This window comes from Oryctolagus cuniculus, chromosome 11 (genome assembly GCF_964237555.1).
Source record: "Oryctolagus cuniculus chromosome 11, mOryCun1.1, whole genome shotgun sequence".
In the NCBI taxonomy this organism is placed as follows: domain Eukaryota; kingdom Metazoa; phylum Chordata; class Mammalia; order Lagomorpha; family Leporidae; genus Oryctolagus; species Oryctolagus cuniculus.
Window position 1 is genome coordinate 10,146,011 of NC_091442.1, and position 21,164 is coordinate 10,167,174.

Here is a 21,164-nt window from a genome sequence, read left to right on the forward strand (position 1 = left end):
GTATCACAGTCTTGCACAACCACACTGTGACCATTTTATAAAATGCCGGTCTGCATCTACTTAGCACAGTGAGACAGATCTTCCATCCGCTGGCTCAGCCCCCAACGCCTGCAACAGCCAGGACTGGGTCCGGCCGGAGCCAGGAGCAGGGAACTCCATCTGGGTCTCCCATGGGGTGGCAGGAACCCAAGGACTGGAGCCAGCATGGGCTGCGTCCCAGGAAGCAGTAGGGGGAAGCTGGACCCTAGGTGGCATAGCCAGGGCTTGAACCAGCACTGCTGTGGGCGTCCCGAGCTGTGGCTTAAACCACTGGGCCTCAGTGCCCCGACAATTAAGGCGTCGTGAGCGTCACCTTCCAGTAACGCAAACTTGCTGTGCAGCTTTTAACAATGAGAAGTGAAGGAGCCATCGTGTTACACCCGAGCGCTCTCCTGCCTGCACGGCTTATACGGTGGGTGCTTCCCGAGGTCTGCTGGGCTGGCTCGTCATAGAATTTTTTTTTTTTTTTGACAGGCAGAGTGGACAGTGAGAGAGAGACAGAGAGAAAGGTCTTCCTTTTGCCGTTGGTTCACCCTCCAATGGCCGCCACGGCCGGCGCGCTGCGGCCGGCGCACCGCGCTGATCCGATGGCAGGAGCCAGGTGCTTCTCCTGGTCTCCCATGGGGTGCAGGGCCCAAGCACCTGGGCCATCCTCCACTGCACTCCCTGGCCACAGCAGAGAGCTGGCCTGGAAGAGGGGCAACCGGGACAGAATCCGGCGCCCCGACCGGGACTAGAACCCGGGGTGCCAGCGCCGCAGGCGGAGGATTAGCCCAGTGAGCTGTGGTGCCGGCCAACTTTTGATATAATTTCAAACAAGAGAGTAGCCTTTATACAAGTCTATCTTTATTTGTAAAAAATAATACACAACTAAAGCTAATTTGATTTTTTAAATCAAAGTTCATTTAGTGGTAATGTACATTTTATAATAAAATTGTAGTAAAATACTGACATTTGATAGTTTAAAGTATCATTCATGTAAAAATCATGTTATAGCATGTAAAATTTAATTAGAAAATTCATAGTTCACAAAAGTACATATATTTTGTTGACGGTTTGAGAACATTATCATAAACTTAAGAAACAGAACAGAATTCACAGTTAGGCTTGACATTTAGAACTATAACTTATACACTGGACCCACTGACACTTTTGTTAATAAGGTGCATTTGAAATAATTGATTCAGACTACCGATACATTGTTGTTTTACCATTTAACCGAGGTCTACTGGCTTCACAATAAGTCTAATAATCAATTATTTCACCAACGATTAGACCGACAAAGATCTGGGTGACAAGAGCAGACACGGCCAACAGGGTCCTCACGGGAACGAGCAGGCGGGGCTGCTGTCCACTCCCGGGAGGGAGCACACGCAGGGAAATCGTGTTGTACAGACAAAATTGGTACAGAAGTCAAGCCCTGAAGTACTGTTCCCCAAAAGAAAGGCTCTGATGTTAAAACTTTGTTTAAAAAAAGAGAGAAAGAGGTAGTGTGTAAAAGGATTTTACTTAACGTGCCGAACCCCTGCACCACTTAAATTATAAATGAAATTCAGCCTCCTGCATCGAACGCGATTCACCGTTCGAGAGTCAAGTTCACGGGGCTCCTCCGACGTCCGGGCCGGAACGCCGCTGGGAGCCCCGGGACCCGCGCGCGGTGCAGGGTTCGCGAGAACACGCGCGGGTGTCGTCGAGACCTCGCTTCCTCACAGCTTCACCGAGGACAGCATCCTTCACAGCGGAGTCATTGGAACCTTCGTCTCACAGCGCACCCGTGAGAAGGGACTCGTAGCAGCCCTATCGTAAGAGCAATAAATAACCGCACAAGCCGCCAGGAGCCCACGGCCGCCAGCACACTCGGCGCCCCCGCTCGTGTGCGTGGACGCGCCGGACGGTGATGCCAGCCTGAGTCAATGCGGCAAACCCTGCCTGCCGCAGGCGAGCGACGTGACTTCCCTAAGCACCGGCAGCGTTCCCGGGAAGCTCGTGAAGAAAAACCTACATTTTGTACAAAAAGTGCACAAGTTTGTCCGGTGTGTAAGAGTCTCATCTGGGTGCGTTTTTTAATCCGAAACAATTCGTACCACTTGAACACATTAAGAGGACAAATGCATGACAGCAACACGCACACACACTGAGACGGGCGTGAGGACGAGAACGGGTGACAAAGCAGAGCCCCGTGCTGCTGCGGCCAAGGACACTGCCTTTGAGAACACAGACCCCACGCGGAGGGGCCACTGTGTAGACACGGAAGCCACGGGACAGCCCCGACCCCACAACTGCCATCTCACAGCTCAGGAGCGTGGCTTCGAAGCTCCGCTGCAGGCCGACTGCTCGGACGTTTCTTCAAATCAGGAAAAACAACGCACGTGGGACACAGCGTCGCGACACGAAGGAAGAAGCACGGTGCAGAGTCGGGGCACCAGCGCGGAGGCCATCGTGTGCCGAGACGCAGTCGGACTTCACGAGGGGGGAGGATGGGACTCCACACAGCAGGTTAGACATGCGACCACGCCAGACAGACGACCCAGCCCCCAGCCCCCAGCGTACCCTCCCCAGGAGCTGACCCCCAGCCCCCAGTGTGCTCTCCCAGGAGCTGACCCAGGCCCCCAGCTCCCAGAGAGCTCCCTCCAGGAGCTGACCCCCCCAGCCCCCAGTGTGCTCTCCCAGGAGCTGACCCCCAGCCCCAGTGTGCTCTCCCAGGAGCTGACCCCCAGCCCCAGTGTGCTCTCCCAGGAGCTGACCCCCAGCCCCAGTGTGCTCTCCCAGGAGCTGACCCAGGCCCCCAGTGTGCTCTCCCAGGAGCTGACCCCCAGCCCCAGTGTGCTCTCCCAGGAGCTGACCCAGGCCCCCAGTGTGCTCTCCCAGGAGCTGACCCCCAGCCCCCGTGTGCTCTCTCTAGCTCCCGTACACAGAACAGCAAACGTGTCCCTGCCCCAGCAAAGGCCCCTCTGACTTGCATTCCCCTCTGCGGAGTCCGCCTAACAGTCAGCAGGCCGCCACTTCAGTGACGTCCCAGCTGCAGCCTCTCTTCCGGCTACGGCTAGTCCGTCCGTCCGTCCGCGCCGGTCCGGCGGTACAGCGTGCAGGTGCTCACCGCAGCGGCTGGCCGCGCAGCCCCACACGGCCCACTCGGCTTCACAACGTGATGATCGTGCCGTCCTCCTCCAGGAGTCTCTGCCCCGGGGCGCGCGGCTCCGTGCAGGTGCCGCTGGCCACGGACGCGGAGCCCACCTCGGCAGGAGGAAGGAACCCGTTCTGCGCGGAATCGAAGCTGAGCTCGATCTGCGTGAGCGACTCGAGGCTGCCGGCCGCGCGCGGGGCGGCTCTGGGGATCTGGCGCGGCACCCCGTTGTCCTCGATGACGATGTCGTCTTCGTCGCTGTCTTCGTCCTCCGGCTCGAAGCTGGGCTCGGCCTGCTGCGGGCAGCCGGCGAGGCTGTTGTCAGTGGACTGGCCCGAGCTGCCGGAAGTCCGACTGTTCCTGACCACGTTGTTCCGCTGGTTCGCCGGCCTCACGGTGATGATGAGGTTGCGGCTGTTGGCGATCATCATGTCTGTCACCTGGTCCAGACTCTTCCCCGAAACCTCTATGCCGTTGACCTCTAGGACTTCATCGTTGACCGCCAGAAGCCCCGTGCTCTGGGCCAGCCCCCCGGGGACGAGCCGGGAGATGAAGATGCCCGGCACCTTCTCCAGGCCGTGCGGCGTCACCCTGACGCTGGAGCCGTCCCGGATGTAGAAGCCCAGGGGTTTCTCGGTGCCGTACTTGTACAGGCGCACCCGCCGGTGCGTCTCTGGCAGGATGTCCACGTCTATGATGGACGACACGGGCCTGAAGTCTTGGGGCATGCTGATGACGATGTGCGGCTTCTTCCTGTGGTTGTCAGGCCGCAACACGTTGGTGAGAACGTTCTTCTTCTTCATTAGCGTGTCTGTCCCGAAGGCACTGTAGTCTGCTTCTTCTGTTCAAAGACAAGACAGCATTACACAAAGGCTGCAAAGATACTCACCGGTCTGAGCTGATCCTGGACAGAGGGACAGCCCAAACGCACCTGACACACACCCCACCCGGCCCCATGCAGGTGCTCATCCTACTGAGATCCCGCTGTAGCCCAGAAGACTGCCATACCACCAAATGCCACAAGGTGGCGCTCTCCAGCCCACGTCCCAGCATTACCAAACGTTGACTTTAAATGGGATAAAGCCCATTTATGGAAAATTAAATTGATTTTACAAACACGTTGCCGAACATCATTTTCTACCAGCCACTAAAAACGTTCTTGTTCCACAAGCCCCCAGTGTGCATGTTCGTCAGCTTCGGAACCTGCTTCCCAAGTCAGGAGACCAGAATCCCACGGGTGTGGGGCGGGGCGGGGGCGGGGCGGGGGCCCGCGGGGGAGGGGGGGGATTCAGCAGGGCGGGGCATGGGGACAACGAGGGGCTTCATTTTCCGCAAACAGACCCTCTCCCTCCCCTCGGTTTCCTGGGGAATGGTCCTAACCTCTCGTTTCCCACTTCTGAAAGAGGCAGAGGTGTAGGACTCGAACCGTTTTCTTCACAAGCGAGGGGTGAGGGCTCTGGCGACCTGGAGCCCCAGCACCTCCCTGAGGGGGGCACGGCCGCCGCCCAGCAGGCCCCGCTCCTGGGAGAAATCTCCCCATTCCGCACCGGCAACACCACCACCAGGGCTGAATCCAGCGGGAAGCAGCCGCCGACCCCGGTGCTGCTAGATCATGAACACTTCAGCAGAGCGCGAGAAGGGAACAGGGAGGCACAACTCGCAGCGGAAGTAAATGCTGGAGCCGTATTTTCAGAAATAACTGGCCTAACGAACGGAAGTGTGGCATTTCCAAGGATAACAGGGCGGCGCTGCGGCCTGCAGCACTGGCATCGCAGACGGGCTCCTGTTCGAGTCCCAGCAGCTCCACTTCTGATCCAGCTCCCTGTTACTGGCCTAGGAAAGCAGCAGAGGGAGGCCCAGGTACAACAGGCACCCACGTGGGAGACCCGGATGAAGCGCCTGGTTCCTGGGTTCAGCCTGGCCCAGCCGTGGCCACTGCAGCCATTTGAAGAAGAATCAGCGGACAAATGACAGCAGCCAGACTTCCAGAAGAGGGGATGCAAGGTGCCCCGAAGCCCCGCCCTGAGGTCCCTGTCTCGGCCCCGCCCATGACAGCGACAGCTCCGTTCCTGCCACGCCTGGTCAGTGGTCATCACCTCACTTCACAGAGCAGGAAGCTGAGGGGACAGAGGGAGGCACGAGAAAGGGCTGGAACCCAGCTTTCCCTACGCGGTGGGCGCCCCGACGCGCACGAACACCGAGCTCAGATAGATGCACACGGCACGGTCACCTCGGCTGCTGCCACTTCGGCTCTGGGGACGCTCTGTCCTCAGACTTGGAGTATTTACACTGCGTCCACACACAGAACACTGACCCATCATTGTCCACGGATGTCAGATTCTTCTGGGGAAATTTTCCCAAAGCCTATCAGGAATGTGTCTTTTCACAATCACACACATTTCTATTTTAAAACAATCAATAGAGCAAGCCTGTGTCGCGTTTGTAAAGGAAATCCCACACCATACAAACTGAGAACAAATGCAGCTGCCCACATACCTACTCATGGGAAACCTGACCAGAAAACCCCAAATCTGCGTAAGCTGGCACCGCGCCGCGCTCGCTCCGCAGGCTCCCGCTGAATTCCCCAGAGCTGCGCGCTCAGCACAAAGGCACCTTGTTCTCCCGTCCAGCTAATCAGCTCCCAGCCACTGGGAAAAGACACGCGCTGGCAGGGAGCCAGGGTGCAGGGTGTTAAAGTGCAAAGGTCAGCGCCCCCAGGAGCGGGAGCCGACCGCCCACCTGCGCACAGACACGGGCGGCCTGCTCCCCAGAGCCTTCCGCAGGTGCGAACTCAGGCCTGGCCCACAGCTCGCCGAGGCGGGCCCTGCCCTGCGCCCACCCTCAGCTGACCGGAGCAGACAGGGTCCACGCCAAGGGCCTGCGGCGGCCTCTCCGACACGAACACCGGCTGTGCCGTCCTCCCTCCCAGCCCCTGACTTCAGACAGTAATTCTGGAAAACACTCGTCTCCTTCCCGAGCTCACGGCGCGACACTAAGTGGCACCTTCCGAGCGGAGGCTGAGGGTGGACCTGCGGGGAACAGAACGCCGGCCTGGAAGAACGCGGAGCCCTCCAGGAACCCCGCTGGGTCCCCGCGAGGTGACACGGCGGGGAGAGCTCACGGCGCCCGGGAGGGCCAAGGTCACGCTCCCCCTGAAGCCCAGGAGGCCAGCAAAGAACGCGGTGTTTCCCGAAGCGCCCTAATCCAGGGGCTGACCACCCTCCCATCATGAGGCAGAGGCCGCACGACTGCGCGTCAGGGAATGGCCTGGGTACGCGCCAAGAAAACTTCGCTTACAGAAACAGCCAGCGAGCCCTGGGCTGCCAGCACTTGTTCTAACCCCAAACAGTTAAATGAAACAGAGCTGGCAACTTTAAAAGGATTAGCGACCACTCACGGCAACACTCCGTTCTCCAATGCAGAAAATCCATCACCAGCTACTTAATAAACACCCACTGCGTGCTGGGTGCACTCGGCCTGCTTCCCCGCAGGGCACAGAGAGCGCAGCAGGGACGCCGGCGTCCCGTAGCACAGAGCTCACTCGAGGCCCAGCCACTCCACTTCCGATCCAGCTTCCTGCTAACGTCCCTGGGAAGGCAGCAAGGCCAGGAGTCCCAGGCCGCTGGTTTGGGCCTGGCCCAGCCCCGGCTATTATAGCTATCTGGGGAGTGAACCAGTGGATGGCAGTTCTGTGGCCTGTGTGTGTGACTGTGCCTTTCAAATAAATCAATCTTTAAAAATAAGGAAGAGGGCAGCTAACAATGTCAAATAATCAAATCACTGTAAAGGTGCCAAGAACTACCCAGACAGACCCCGGTGGGGGACGTGTGCGGACGGGGACCCCGCCTGGCTGGCAGGGTAAGGTGGGGCTCCTCCAGCTACGCCAGGTTCCAGGCACAGAAGAGCCAGGGTGGGGCAGATGAAGGCCGGGGCCTGCAGCTAGAGCGGAGGAGGGTGGAAGGGAGAGGCAGCCGGCGAGAACTGGACAAACAGGGCCTCCCGGGAAGTGTGAGGGTTCAAGGACTTTAGCCTAAGGGCAAAGGGAAAGAAAACCAAGGGTTTGAAGGGAGCAGGTGACGGTGACGATCATCTCACCGGGCTTTCCTGTAAAGTTCACGCTGGCTGCAGGCCGGACATGACTCGAGGGGATGGCGCAGGACCCTGGAGACGGACAAGCGCGGGAAGTGGTGACAGCAGAGCTGTGAGAGGCTTCGTGACTGACGGGAAAACGGGTGTCACAGGTGACAACCGGTGTCATCTTCTGACATGTCATCCCATAGTATCTTTTTATTTAAAGATTTTATTTGCTAGAGGCAGAGTGGCAGAGGGAAAGGAGACAGAGACAGAGAGAGAGAGAAAGGTCTTCCATCTGCTGGGTCACACATCTGGGACAGGCCAGGCTGATGCCAGGAGCTCCATCTGGGTCGCCCACGTGGGTGCAGGGGCCCAAGGACTTGGGCCACCTTCCACGGCTTTCACAGGTGCATGGGTGGGGAGCTGGACTGGAGGCAGAGCAGCTGGGACCTGAAATGCCACACGGATATGGGACACTGGTGTCACCTAACACTGCGACATAATAGCAGCCCCAGCTTCTTATTTTTTTTATTTCTTTTTAAGATTATTAATTTGAAAGGCAGAGCTATAGAGAGGTAGAGGCAGAAAGAGAGCGAGCGAGAAAGGGAGAGAGGGGTCTTCCATCTGCTGGTTCACTCCCCAAATGGCTACAACGGTTGGAGCGGAGCCAATCAGAAGCCAGGGACTTCTCCCAGGTCTCCTGTGTTGGTGCAGGGGCCCAAGGACAGAGGCCATCCTCTACTGCTTTCCCAGGCCACAGCAGCGAGCTGGATTGGAAGTGGAGCAGCCAGGACTAGAATCAGTGCCCAAATGGGATGCTGGCACTGCAGTTGGCAGCTTTACCCACTATGCCACAGCGCCGGCCCCTTCTTATTTTTGTATTTCTGAGCAGTACCTTTTGTTAAACTGTATTTTATAACTTACCACTAAATGCATATTCCTCAGACCATTTAAAATTAAATCATGATTCCTTAAACTACATCGGCAAAATAATATCGAAGGCACAGTCAAGACCGACAAGGTGACCTGACTGGCCCAGTGCAGGTGTGCGGGTCTCCTGGGGCACAGCCTCAGGGAGGCGTGGCAGAGAGCAGGCTGTTACTGAGGGCTTCCAACCAATGCCTCCAAACAGACGCAAGACGCAGACACATCTGTCCCAGGCAGGGCACGGCGACCGTGGCAAGGCCGGTGCAGGGACTCCGCCGGGAGCTGCTGGCTTCTGAGCGAGATCACCCGACTTCACAGAATTTACATCTCCCCGCTGTGTGCAAACCCGCAGGAATGACCGGGTTTTTTTTTTAAGGTACAAGCTTTAAATATTTTCTCGAACTGTGCAGTGCACAGGAATAATCCAAACAGTGAACCACCATGCTCTGCGCCTTATCCCTGTCCCAGGGGAGCCAGGGTCAATTCTAGCAACTCAGAGGCTGGGGGCTGCCCAGAGACCTGGGCATCCTCTTGGTGAAAATCACTTGTGAGAGATCAGGTGTTGGGGCCGGCGCTGTGGCGTAGCAGGTAAAGCTGCCGCCTGCAGTGCCAGCATCCCATATGGGCGTCGGTTCAAGTCCCGGCTGCTCCATTTCTGATCAGCTCTCTGCTATGGCCTGGGAAAGCAGTAGAGGATGGCCTGAGTGCTTGGGCCCCTGCACCCGCGTGGGGGACCCGGAAGAAGCTCCTGGCTTCGGATTAGTGCAGCTCTGACCGTTCTGGCCAACTGGGGAGTGAACCAGTGGATGGAAGACCTCTCTCTCTGTGTAACTCTGACTTTCAAATAAAAAAATAAATCTTAAAGAGAGAGAGATCAGGTGTTTCTGTTTTGCTTTTGCTCCCATGACCACAGCCCAAGAAGGAAGAGTATGGAGCTTTTCTAACAATAAACTGTTATAAAACATAACTTTTCAAGATACGCAGGGACACCGTCTTGGAGTTCAGCCATCGTAAACTGCTCGCCTATTCCATCTTTCGTTTCTGGTTCAAGGAAACATTGCTGGGCAGTGTCTCAGATCTGGAGAGACTGCACAGTTTTGAAGTTTAGAATGGCTTTGAAATTTGTTTTTTAGAAAATTCCCTTGGTACCATATCAGGTTTAACTGCCGCCCTGTTGATTCCAGTTGGAAAACAGAAAATGCATTGTGACTAAGCAGCAAAATCTAACAATATCAATGTCGCGCTTCCTATTAGTTTCCTGAATTTGCTGTCCACCAAGGTTTACATAAAATCAGGGCTCAGCTTTGTTTGAAAGAACTGAAGTACCAACAGGAATGGTCCAGGCAGCCAAGTCTGCCAGAGTGAGCTGCAGGGACCCCCACACACTTCCCTGGGCGAACCCCAGGCCTTCCCGGTGGAATCTGGTGGAGGGGTGGGGGTGGGGCTCTTTAGCCAGGGAACGCAGACCCCTGTGACAAAGGGATCCGAGCTGAGAGGAGGCAGCCAAGGGTAAGCCTTAGAAAAAGCAAGTGCATGGGGCTGGTGTGGGCATCCCATATGGGCGCCGGGTCTGTCCCAACTGCTCCTCTTCCAGGCCAGCTCTCTGCTGTGGCCCGGGAGTGCAGTGGAGGCTGGCCCAGGTCCTTGGGCCCTGCACCCCATGGGAGACCAGGAGAAGCACCTGGCTCCTGGCTTCAGATCGGCGCAGCTCCAGCCACAGTGGCCATTTGGGGAGTGAACCAACGGAAGGAAGACCTTTCTCTGTCTCTCTCTCATTGTCTATTTGTCAAATTAAAAAAAAAAAAAGAAAGAAAGAAAGAAAAGAAAAAGCAAGCGCAGAGTGCAGAAAGAGCAACAAGTCACCCAGTCTGGGGGGGGGAGGGGGGGGCATGGAGGAAGGCGCCGGCCGGCCGACCAGAGAGGACTCCATTCTGTCTGCGATGGGAAGTCACGAGAGCTTGCCTTTTTTTCCTCTTTGTTGAAAGATTTATTTGAAAGGCAGCGTCAAAGGACAGAGAAACAGGCCTTCTGCCTGCTGGTTCACCACCCAGTCGGTTGTAACGGCAGGGGCTGGGCCAGGCCGGGTGGGCGCAGGAACCCCGGCTCTTGGGCCATCTCTGCCTTCCCAGCCACAGTCGCAGGGAGCTGGATCGGAGTGGAGAGGCTGGGCCTCACATCGGCACTGGCACAGGATGCTGGCCTCCTAGCTGCGGCCGAATCGACTGAGCCACAGCACCAGCCCCAGCAGGACTGAGCCGGCTGACAAACCCTGTGTCCGGCCGCAGTCACATCTGTACCTGTCCTGAGACTTTATCTTCGCCACAGGGAATGAAAGCATCTGTTCTCACAGAAACATCAGAGGTCCATGGAAATGCCATTACGGAAAACCGCACAGATCTCAAAAACCTCCTGCAGCAAAATAGTTCTCTCTCATTCCATTTTTGCACAGACTTTTTCAAGGACCCTCACGAAAGCATCCAGAAGTCTAGGGCCGGTACTGTGTGTTAGGCTGCCATCTGCAGCACCGGCTTCCCATATGGGTGCTGGTTCGAGTCCCAGCTGCTCCACTTCTGATCCCGCTCCCTGCTGATGCACCTGGGAAAGCAGTGGCAGATGGCCAGGGAGGTTGGGACCCTGCATCCATGTGGGCGGCCCAGAGGAAGCTCCTGGCTTCAGCCTGGCCCCGCCCCGCCCATTGCAACCATCTGGGGAGTAAACCAGCAGATGGAAGACCTCTCTCTCTCTTTCTCTCTCTAATTCTGACTTACAAATACATAGATAAATCTTTAAAAAAAATTGAAAATTCAATAAAAATTATACCACACAGTAAAGAAAAACCCTAACAGGAAACAGCAGAAGATCATTACCCTTGTAAGAGGCCAGGGTTAACCCCGCGAGCACACACGTGTCACCATTCCAGTAAGAAAACACTGGTGGCCAAACCCACTCTCACCATCTCTCTAACAAAGGGAGTACCCAACAACATTGCGTCAGGTGCTTGTAGTTTGAAAAGCGAGCCACGCAGCAGCCCCACGTGGAACAGAGCTACAGCCATCACACAAAGGCAGCTGCCCCCCACGGCCACCTCAGACTCCCTCCTGGGCCTGCCCCTCCCCAGCATTCCACACATAGCTGCCCTGCTGCCCGCTCGCCTGCTCGGAACTGCAGGAGTGCTGGTGGCCAGGTTCCCACCCGAGTCCCAGGCCCCTGCACACGGGGCTCAGCGCCCCAGCCTGAGAAGATGGCTCGTCCCGGGACTGAACCTGCACTCTTCTTTCCCAATTCCACTGCTCTCGTCCGCGCTCTGCTCCCGACGCCAACCCCGCCACGGGGCTCAGAACCACGAAGCCGGGCTCCGCTGGACGCCCGCAGGCAGCCGGCTGGTGCTCGCTCCCGCCCTCCCTCCCCTCTTCCCACTGCAGCTCCCTTGACCTCTGCCCCCCCACCCCTCCTGAACAGACAAATCAACCTTCCTACAATTATACTCTGGCTCCACCACACCCCTGTTAAATGCCAGGTATGTCCTTCCCAGGGGTCTCGGGGAAATTAATTGTGTGTGTGTGAGAGCGTGTTTTCTATAAACAGGCCAGGGACAGAGAGAGCCACTCTGAGAGGTCTGCTTTGTTGGTGGGCTTATTTCTGCAAATCCAGAAAAGCAGACACCCAGTCGGCCAGTGGCAAAGCCCTGGGCGTGGCACAAGCTTATCAAGGACGAGAAAGAAGGTCTCAGCGTCAAGGATAATCCCCACGCGATCCCCGGGTCGGTTTACAAACACTGCCAGACTGCAGTGGTCTCATCACGGGCGCAGTGCCCTCGGGCTGGCTGCCCACCCCTCACCCTTGACCCCAGTGCCAAGATTCTCCCCCGCCCGTCTGCAGGCAGCACACACAGGGCCAGGGAACACGCCTGCCGGGCCCCGCCAGGGACTAAGGTCAGCGTTTACACCCTCCGGAGCCGGGCCACCTCATTTCGGGTAGGCAGCTAATTCCGCACCACTTCTAGGAGGAACGCCCCGGCCGAGAGAGAGAGGAGGAACCACTCCAGAGCTGACGACGCGGACGTGCACGAGACGCAGCGATTGCGTGCTAGGCGCACAGAGCTCGCCCGGCGCCGGCCTCCCAACCCCCGTGCTGCCAGCCCCAGCTCTCCTCCCCCAGGCTCCCTACAGGCAACAAAGTGAAGTGATAAAGCCCTAATCCCCGCGTGCGCACATGCACACACACACACACACACACGCACACACACACACACACACACGCATGCACACACACACACACGGGCGGAGGACACCCGGGGAAGCGCAGACACTTAGTGAACCAGCAGTGTCACAAACGCCTGGACCTGCTTGCCGGCCACCGCAGGAAATGTTCTCTCCGCCACCGGGAAGACCTCAGCAGCGCACTCACCCTTCTTCTGGATGAAAATCCTCAGCAGGGGGTTGGCCGTGGACACGGCTTTGTGGTAGTTGTCGTCGTTGTTGATGGGCAGTAAGTCCCCGTGCACGTCCGCGTAGCCCACCAGCACGTCGACGTTGGGGATCTTGTGAACGTGCTGCAGCAACCCGTAAAACTCCTCAAACTTCCCGGGTTTCGATCTTTCCAGTGAAAATCGACGAAATTCGGCTCCAAACTAAAAGTGTAACACGCAAGGCATGAAGTGTTAATTCTGAGTAAACATAAGACGACAATGCACACCACAGAAAAATCAGCAGGCATAACCGTATCTCCTTCACCAGGACGGTGTCTGACACACGACAGGGAGGGGGAGGGGCGGGGAAATACCATCGGGAGATAAACCCTGCAGGGGCGCCTCCCCACTGCACTCCCCCCAGAGACCCAGCTCCACCCCTGAGCTACCCAGGCCTCCCTGGGGACGTCCTGCCCCGGGCATGACTCAGCTCAAGCAAACCCTGCGTGCAGCCCGGACTCCCCCCACTCAGGTCAGAGGGCACGAAAGGAGGGCTCAAGTCTGCCTCCCGCCCTCCAGCCACGGCCTCCAAGTCCATCAGAGGACCTAATCTCCCGGGATGGGGCAGGAATCAGCAGACGCACAGGAACAAGGCCACTGAGCGCGTGCTTGCGGACAGAGGCCCAGCAGGACGCAGCACCCTCTCTATGACGACGCAGACAGCGCCACTGGGCCCATAGGCCCTGGAGAGGGAGGCCTCGGCCCGCTACAAAGCTTCCCAGTCCCACAACACAACACAAAACAAAAGGCCCGTGTGGATCAGTCTTGCTGCAAATACACTGTCCAACTTCGTTTAAGTTGTTGCCAAACTGACAGCAATGATGCTGCTATAGTTTCAATGATGCTGTGACTTAAAACCCGGATGCGTGAGGCTCCGCGTCTTCTCACCCACTGTGTACAGCCCTGCCGCTTCTCCTGCTGGACTGCGCTACCGTCTCTCCACTTCTTATCTGTCACACTCTCTATAGAGCTATTAGGGCTTCGACTACAGTGAAAACTAAAAATCTTATCTCAAAAAAATTTTAGGGGCTGGTGTGGCGGTGCAACAGGTTGAGACACCAGTATCCCATATGGGCACCAGTTTGAGCTCCACTTCTGATCCAGCGCCTTGCTAATGCGCCGGGGAAGGCACTGGAGGACGGCCCAAGTGCTTGGACTCCTGCACCCACGCGGGAGACCCAGATGGAGCTCCTGGCTCCTGGCTTTGGTCTGGCCCAGCCCCAGCCATTGCAGCCATTCAGAGTGACCCACGGATGGAGGACCTCTCTGCGGCTCCCTCGCTCTGCTCTCCCTTTCACATAGATAAGTCTTTAAAAAGGAAATGAATTAAGACCACGTTCTTGTCTACAAAGCATGATTACTGGAGGGAGGCAGCGAGGACCACACACGCCAGCTCTGGGGCTCAGCTCTGCTTCCCTCCACTCCGGCCCCGGTCCTGCAGTGGCTCCTGGTCAGCAGCCAGTAGCGGCCTCCTCACAGCCACCAGACGCAGGGTTTACAGCTCTGTGGGCCTCACAGGGCACTTCCTCAGGGGTGGGAGCCTAAGGTAGCGGAACCAGCTTCCCACACGACGGGGAGTGGAGCTGAGTGAGGGGCTCCCACAGGACGGCCACCGCTGCCAGGGCTTGCACAGGACGGCCACCACCGCCGGGGCTCCCAGGACGGCCACCGCTACTGGGGCTCACAGGACGGCCACCACCGCCGGGGCTCCCACAGGACAGCCACCGCTGCCGGGGCTCGCACAGGACGGCCACCGCTGCTCTCCGGATGCAGCCCAGCACACCTGTGACTCTACAGTCTACAAGGTTTCAACACCATAGTCACCGGCGCTGCGGCTCACTAGGCTAATCCTCCGCCTAGCGGCGCCGGCACACTGGGTTCTAGTCCCGGTTGGGGTGCCGGATTCTGTCCCGGTTGCCCCTCTTCCAGGCCAGCTCTCTGCTGTGGCCAGGGAGTGCAGTGGAGGATGGCCCAAGTGCTTGGGCCCTGCACCCCTTGGGAGACCAGGAGAAGCACCTGGCTCCTGACATCGGATCAGCGCGGTGCGCCAGCCGCAGCGCACCGGCCGCGGTGGCTATTGGAGGGTGAACCGACGGCAAAGGAAGACCTTTCTCTGTCTCTCTCACTGTCCACTCTGCCTGTCAAAAAAAAAAAATAAAAAAAAAAAACACCATAGTCACCTGTCAGTCTACAATCTATGTTTCAATACCACAGTCACCTGTCACTCTATAATCTACAATGTTTCAACACACTGACACCTGTCAGCTCTATAGTCTACAAGGTTTGAACACCACTGACACCTGTCACTCTACAGTGTACAAGGTTTCAACACCACTGTTACCTGTTACTCTACAGCCTACAAGGTGTCAATACCACGGTCATCTGTCACTCTACAGTCTACAAGGTTTCAACACCAGACACCTGTCACTCTAGAGTCTACAAGGTGTCAATACCACTGACACCTGTCACTCTACTGTCTACAAGGTGTCAACACCAGATACCTGTCACTCTACAGTCTACAAGGTGTCAACACCATGGTCAGCTATCACCCTACAGTCTACAAGGTGTCAACACCATGGTCACCTGTCACTCTACAGTCTACAAGATGTCAACACCATGGTCAGCTATCACCCTACAGTCTACAAGGTGTCAACACCATGGTCACCTGTCACTCTACAGTCTACAAGGTGTCAACACCAGACACCTGTCACTCTAGAGTCTACAAGGTGTCAATACCACTGACACCTGTCACTCTACTGTCTACAAGGTGTCAACACCAGACACCTATCACTCTACAGTCTACAAGGTGCCAACACCATGGTCACCTGTCACTCTACAGTCTACAAGATGTCAACACCATGGTCAGCTATCACCCTACAGTCTACAAGGTGTCAACACCATGGTCACCTGTCACTCTACAGTCTACAAGGTGTCAACACCAGACACCTGTCACTCTACAGTCTACATAGGTGTCAACACCACGGTCAGGTGTTTGACCGCAGGACTCGTTTTCCTTGGAAACATCTGATATTGTTAGCAAGAAATACATAGTAGGAGCTCAACCTCAGTAGCATCAGGCAGAGAAAGCCCCAATCCTAGCCATTTTGGAAGTGCATAAACATGCTGAATCAGCTCCCCAGAGGCCTTACTGGGTATCTGGATGCACTGTCTGCTTTACAGAAAAGCCCATCAGCTCTGCTTATGCCCTAAACACCACTCACCAGGTTTACGTTAAAATTAGAACTCACCCAAACCACCTCTTGCTGCTGATAAATAAAAGTTTGCAAAACACATTCCTGAAATATAAACACTAATATTCATCAAGAAAATAAGGTGACTCATATCCAAAGCTCTCAAAAAGTTCGGTCACACCTTCATGTTTCAAAGCAAATAAAAACTCAGGGAACACCCTTCCTATCAGCCAGTCTATGATGTTATCAGAAGTCACAGTTTCTCCCCCATTCCCTGGCTGGCATCACAGCACAGGCGGCCGCTGCGTCCTGATTCGTCTCCGGGTTATCACTCAGCCTGACTCACCACCCGGAACGACAGCTGAGAGGTTAACGTTTCGGGGGCTTCACTGCTTCGGCTCGAGTGTGTGGATGAGAATTCTTTGCTCAACAACCTTTTTCTCTTGCTTAACTCATTTGATAAAAATAGTGGGAAACCCTATGGCTTCAAAGTCAGATATGCCCTCTGTAAATGCTGGCAGGGGAAACACACTAGAGAAACTGTCACGCTTCCTGCAGCAGAACAAGAGGGTAGAGAACTTTTTACCACACGAAGAGAGCTGCCAAGAGACAGACTCAAGACTCAAGCAACCATTCCCCACTCCAGGACCCATTCACAGCTTTGTTTAACCGGCCTGGTTCCTCCCAGCCATTCACAATGTGTCAGACTCCCGCCCCCCACTATCTGCTGGCACATTTTAGAAATGACAACTTAATTTTAATGTCCTATTCGCCTGTGAGTAATTAGGAACTGTTCCGGCTCCAAGACTGTCCCAAGGTTACTAAAGGGCACCTCCATCAGTACTGAGAACTTCCCCAACTCTAGAGAAACAATTAGGGAGATAAATCAGTTACCAAAGAAAAGCCACGTGGTTTCTGGTATCACGAATTCAACCAGCTTGTTGACACTGTCCACTATGTTGATTACCTGTAACCATTCTTCCCTTCCCAGGCCAAGGTAATCCGGCCGACACTACTGATGTCCAGGCAGGGGCCGAGGACCCTGAGACGGCTCCGCCTGCTCTCCAGTGCTGGCTCCAAGCCCGCAGCCACGGCTGCCCCAGGAGCCCAGAAAGCCGAAGCAGCACCAAAGCAAAATGTGCTTCAAAAATCTCCCGCAGCAGAGGTTTTTAAGAGGACAAACAGCTTATTCAACCCATTCAGAAGTAAACACATCAACAACAGACATCGAGAAGCAGGGGCACGGGTGGCCGGGGCCCTCACTGCTCTGCCCATCCTCGCGGGACCACAGTTCCCGGCGCCTGGTCTCAGGCCGCCCCGATTCCACCTCGTGGCCGGCGCAGGCCTCGGGACGCCGGCAGGCCAACACCTAACACCCGGTTTGGGCCTCAGGTATGTGGGAGATTCTCAAGTCAGCTGACAGGAGGCGGCGAGAGCCTGGCATGCCAGCCCGCGCCGGGAGGAAATGTTTGCTTTCTTTCAGCAGCGCACCTACTAGCTCCACTCATTTTTTCCCTGCCACTTGCTACCAAGGTCGGCCTGGAAGCGGAATTTTGAGTGATGCAATATCACAAGTGCCTTTTCTTGACCTCAACTCCCACAAACCCGAGATGTGAATCCCTGCCCTGCTCCGCCGGGGCCCACGGAGGCCGCGCCGCGATCACAACCGCACTCCCCCGACAGGACGGTGGCCGAGACCAGCAGCCACCCCGGCCCGGCCCAAACACCATCGTCCCGCCGCGTCCCGGCTGCAGAGCCGCGCAGAGCCGCGGGACGGGACCGCCGCGCGCCCCGGCCCCTTCCGTCAGGACCGCCGGGCGCCCCCCGGCCCCGCGCCCCCGGCCCCCTTCCATCGGGACCGCCGGGCGCCCCCCGACCCCGGCCCCTTCCGTCAGGACCGCCGGGCGCCCCCCGGCCCCGCGCCCCCGGCCCCCTTCCATCGGGACCGCCGGGCGCCCCCCGACCCCGGCCCCTTCCGTCAGGACCGCCGGGCGCCCCCCGGCCCCGCGCCCCCGGCCCGCTTCCATCGGGACCGCCGGGCGCCCCCCGGCCCCGTGCCCCCGGCCCCCTTCCGTCCACGCGGCTTCGCGACTGTGGAAGCCGATCCGCTGTTCTCCTCCAACGCGCTCCGGCCTCGCCGGGTCTCTCCGAGCCGCCGCGGCTGGCACGGCCCAGGGCCTGGATTATTCTCGCTCAGGAGCGCCGAGCCGCGGCAGGCGCAGCCCGCGGAGCCCACCTGCTCACCTGCCGCCCGCCTCCGGGACCGGGGCCTGCGAGACTCCCGGGCCGCCAGCAGGGCCCAGCTCGGAACCCGGGCAGCGGACGGCGGCGCGGAGACCCCAGCGCACGCGCTGCGGGTGCCGGTGCTGATCCGCAGACGAAACGCGCTCCAGGGCTCCCCAGGAATCCGCCCGGCCGGGAGCAAAGCAACCCAAAGGGCGCTCGCCCCCTCGAACCCGAACGGGGGGACCGGGCGCCTCCGGCCCTGCCCCGGACAGGGCGCCCCACGGCTCCCACCTCGGAAACCAGAAGCCGGCGCCCCCACCCCGCCCTCGCGGGCCCCCGAGGCTCGGCCCGCGGCCTCCCCCGGCGCCCGGCCTCCCGACCGCCGCTCCGCCCAGGCCGGCCCCGCGCACCTTGCTCTTCACCTCCATGGTGCCCAGGCAGCCGCTGCCCGCCCCGTGCCGGTGGCTGCGGTTCATGTCGAGCGCCGGGCCCCGCGGCGGCCTCGTCGGCACCGGCCGCCCCTCGGGCGCGCGGGGAGCGAGTGCGCGGCGGGGCGCGCGGGTTCGGAGGGCGGCCGCGGCCCGGGCGCTCCGCGCAGGCACCTGCAGAGGGGCGGGCTGCTCACGCGGCGGGACGGAGGGGCGCACTGGCGGCGCGGCGGGCGCGGACGCTGCTCCCTGCCTGCGGGCCCGCGGCGGCGGCGGCGGCGGAGGAGGAGAGGGCGGAGCGCAGGCTCCCAGCGCCGCAGCCTCGCTCTCGGCCACCTCCCCCGCGGGCCCGCGCGCGCGCGCCCGAGCCGGGCCAGAGCCGCGGCGCGTGCGCGCGCTCACCTGCAGCCTCCGGAGCAGCCTCGGCCGCTCGCGCTCCGCCCACACCCAATAGGAAGCGCGCACCTGCGCCCGCGGCGCCAACCAATCGAAACACGACTCGCGGGGCGCATGGGCGGGCCTCCCTCGACAAAGTCCCGCCCGCCGCCGCACGATTGGTCCCGCGCGGCGGGGGAGGGGCGGGATTACCTGAAGCCCGGGGCCGCCTCTCTGGACCCCGCCAGAGAGCTGGAGAGCGCATGCGCAGGAGCTCGAGTTTCCGCCCAGAGAAGGCCGGCCGGAAGCGCAAGCGCACCTGAGGAGGGAGTCCGGCGGGTGTGCCTTCTGCGCACGCGCGGGCGCGCGCCGCGGGACTTGGTGCCGCTTGGGCTGGCGCAGCTCGGCGCGCGCTGGTCACTCGCTCGGTGCGGGGGACTGGGCGCGCGGCCGTATCGGTGGCCGAGGCACCGAGTGGCTTGCTCGGCCCCCGCCCTGCTGTGACTTTGGGTTGTGTCGCCCTTCACAACGCCCCCTTCCCCACCCTTTCGTGTTTTTAGGGTCCCGCTGCAACTCTCGTGCGCAAAATTCAGGTTTTTCGCCTCTGCGCGCTTATCTGAGGGAGCGCCTCGGCTCCGTGGGCTGGGCTCTGCGGGAGGCGGCTGCAGCCCGCCCCCACCCGTCCGTCGGGTCCCCAGGGGTCGGTGGGGGGAGCGAGGGGGCCTGAGGCGCCGGGGGGGGGGTCCACGCAGGGTTTCCGGATCCCGCTTAGCCTGGGCCCTGGGGGGGCGCGGACGGGAGCCCCGGGCCCTGCCGCCCTGCGAAGGGGCTCCCTGCATGCCGTGGAGACCCCCTCCTGTGCGAGCAGATGCCTGGGGTGCTGCTGCTCCTGCGTCCTCGGGACCTCCGCCCCTAGACCCCAGCCCCCTCCCGGGCCCCGCCCCCTCCCGAGCCGCGCCCTGGCGGGTGCCCAGCTGACGGGGAGGTGTCTGCTGGCCAGCCGGGTCCAAAGGTGAGGAATTCCTCTCCCCGGAGCCGTGGGTCCGCCCGGGCGGAAGCGCAGGTGGAAACCGCCCCACGCTGAGCAGGGCCGCCCTCTTCACCCCGCGGGAAAACACCTGTGCCGCTCGGCGCCCGCGTGGCCAGGGGCAGCTGCAGGCGAAACTCGCCCTTCGCCTTCGTTCGGGGGCTCTGCTCTCGGCTTGTTTGGTCTCAAGAGCCCCCTAGACTACTGCAGAGGGGCCCAAAGCGTGTTCGTGTGTGTCAGGTCTGTCCGTGCTCACGGCATTGAGAGAGACGCGTCTGCAGCACGCGCTCCAGCTGCCATCCGTGATGTCATCACGTGCCGTGTTCCTTCTGGAAAACCCCACGGTGGGCTGGGAAGCAAGGCGCAACACCTGGGCGTCGTGAGCATGTGGCGTGGCAACCCCCCAGGACGGCCTGGGGCGCCCAGGCGTGCACTGTGATGGCCGCTGGACCAGGCTCGGTCGCCTGGGATTCTGCGTTCTCAGCTCTCGCCCTCCCTGCCCTGGGAGCAGGGCCGCAGCGCTGAGCCACCGCGGGGTGACGGAGCTTTATTGCTAGCAGTGCTGATTTATCAGGGCTTTTGAGAAGGAAGTTCCCGGGTGCCAACGCACCTGCGTGGGCCCGCATTCCTGGAGGTGGCGTCACATCCCCCTCCCCCGGGCGTGGCCTCCCTCTTCTCTTGGACTTTCCTTTCTGGATCCCGAGAGGAGCTGGCTCTGGAGGCCTGCATCACCCATCCCCGGGCGCCTGGGTTGTGCAAGGGAGGAATGAGGGAAGAGGTTCCAAAGTGATAGAGGGGCCGGCGGCGGCTTCTCACAGCCGTGGGGCCTGAGGCTCACCAGGCCTGTGTTTCAGCCTCCGCTGAGAAGCACGAAGCCCAGAGGCGTGGCTCAGAGAGGGATTTCTGTCCCTGCTCTGCTGTTTGAAGACTGGCCCTAATCTTCTTTCTCCCCGCCCCCAAATCCTCCCGTTAAAGCTGATCCAGACCTCCCCGTGTGCAAAGGAAAGCCAGCTCCACGCCTGGGAGGGTGACCGGGGCTCCAGTAAGGCAGGTGGTGGACAGGTCCACACCATCCTTGCGCAGGACCAGGCTCCGGAGATGCTCACGCCCCGGTCAAGCTTCTTACCCGCCCGAGGTCTGAAGGAATCGGGGCTGGGCTCTGCCTTACTCTTTCCCAGAGTTCTCTAAGTTCCGCACCCCCCCCCCACCCGCGACATCTAGCTCGCCAGGTGGAGAAAGTTTGTCATCTTCCACCGCCAGCTTTCTCAGCTGACATCCTGCATGG

At 59.2% G+C, this 21,164-nt stretch overlaps 1 protein-coding gene and 1 long non-coding RNA gene across 2 annotated transcripts in view; both read right to left on the reverse strand.

Annotated features, from left to right (window-relative positions):
* The window catches only part of LOC127487350 (uncharacterized), a 1,183,652-nt gene that overhangs the window by 886,939 nt on the left and 275,549 nt on the right, over window positions 1-21,164 (reverse strand). The window lies entirely within an intron of this gene.
* On the reverse strand, window positions 864-18,842 carry PARD6B (par-6 family cell polarity regulator beta). Its single transcript, XM_002722692.5, has 3 exons — window positions 18,460-18,842; window positions 12,572-12,794; window positions 864-4,004 (listed from the first exon to the last, which is right to left on the reverse strand). The coding sequence occupies exons 1-3, from the start codon at window positions 18,523-18,525 to the stop codon at window positions 3,178-3,180; spliced, it is 1,116 nt and encodes a 371-aa protein (XP_002722738.2). The 5' UTR covers window positions 18,526-18,842; the 3' UTR covers window positions 864-3,177.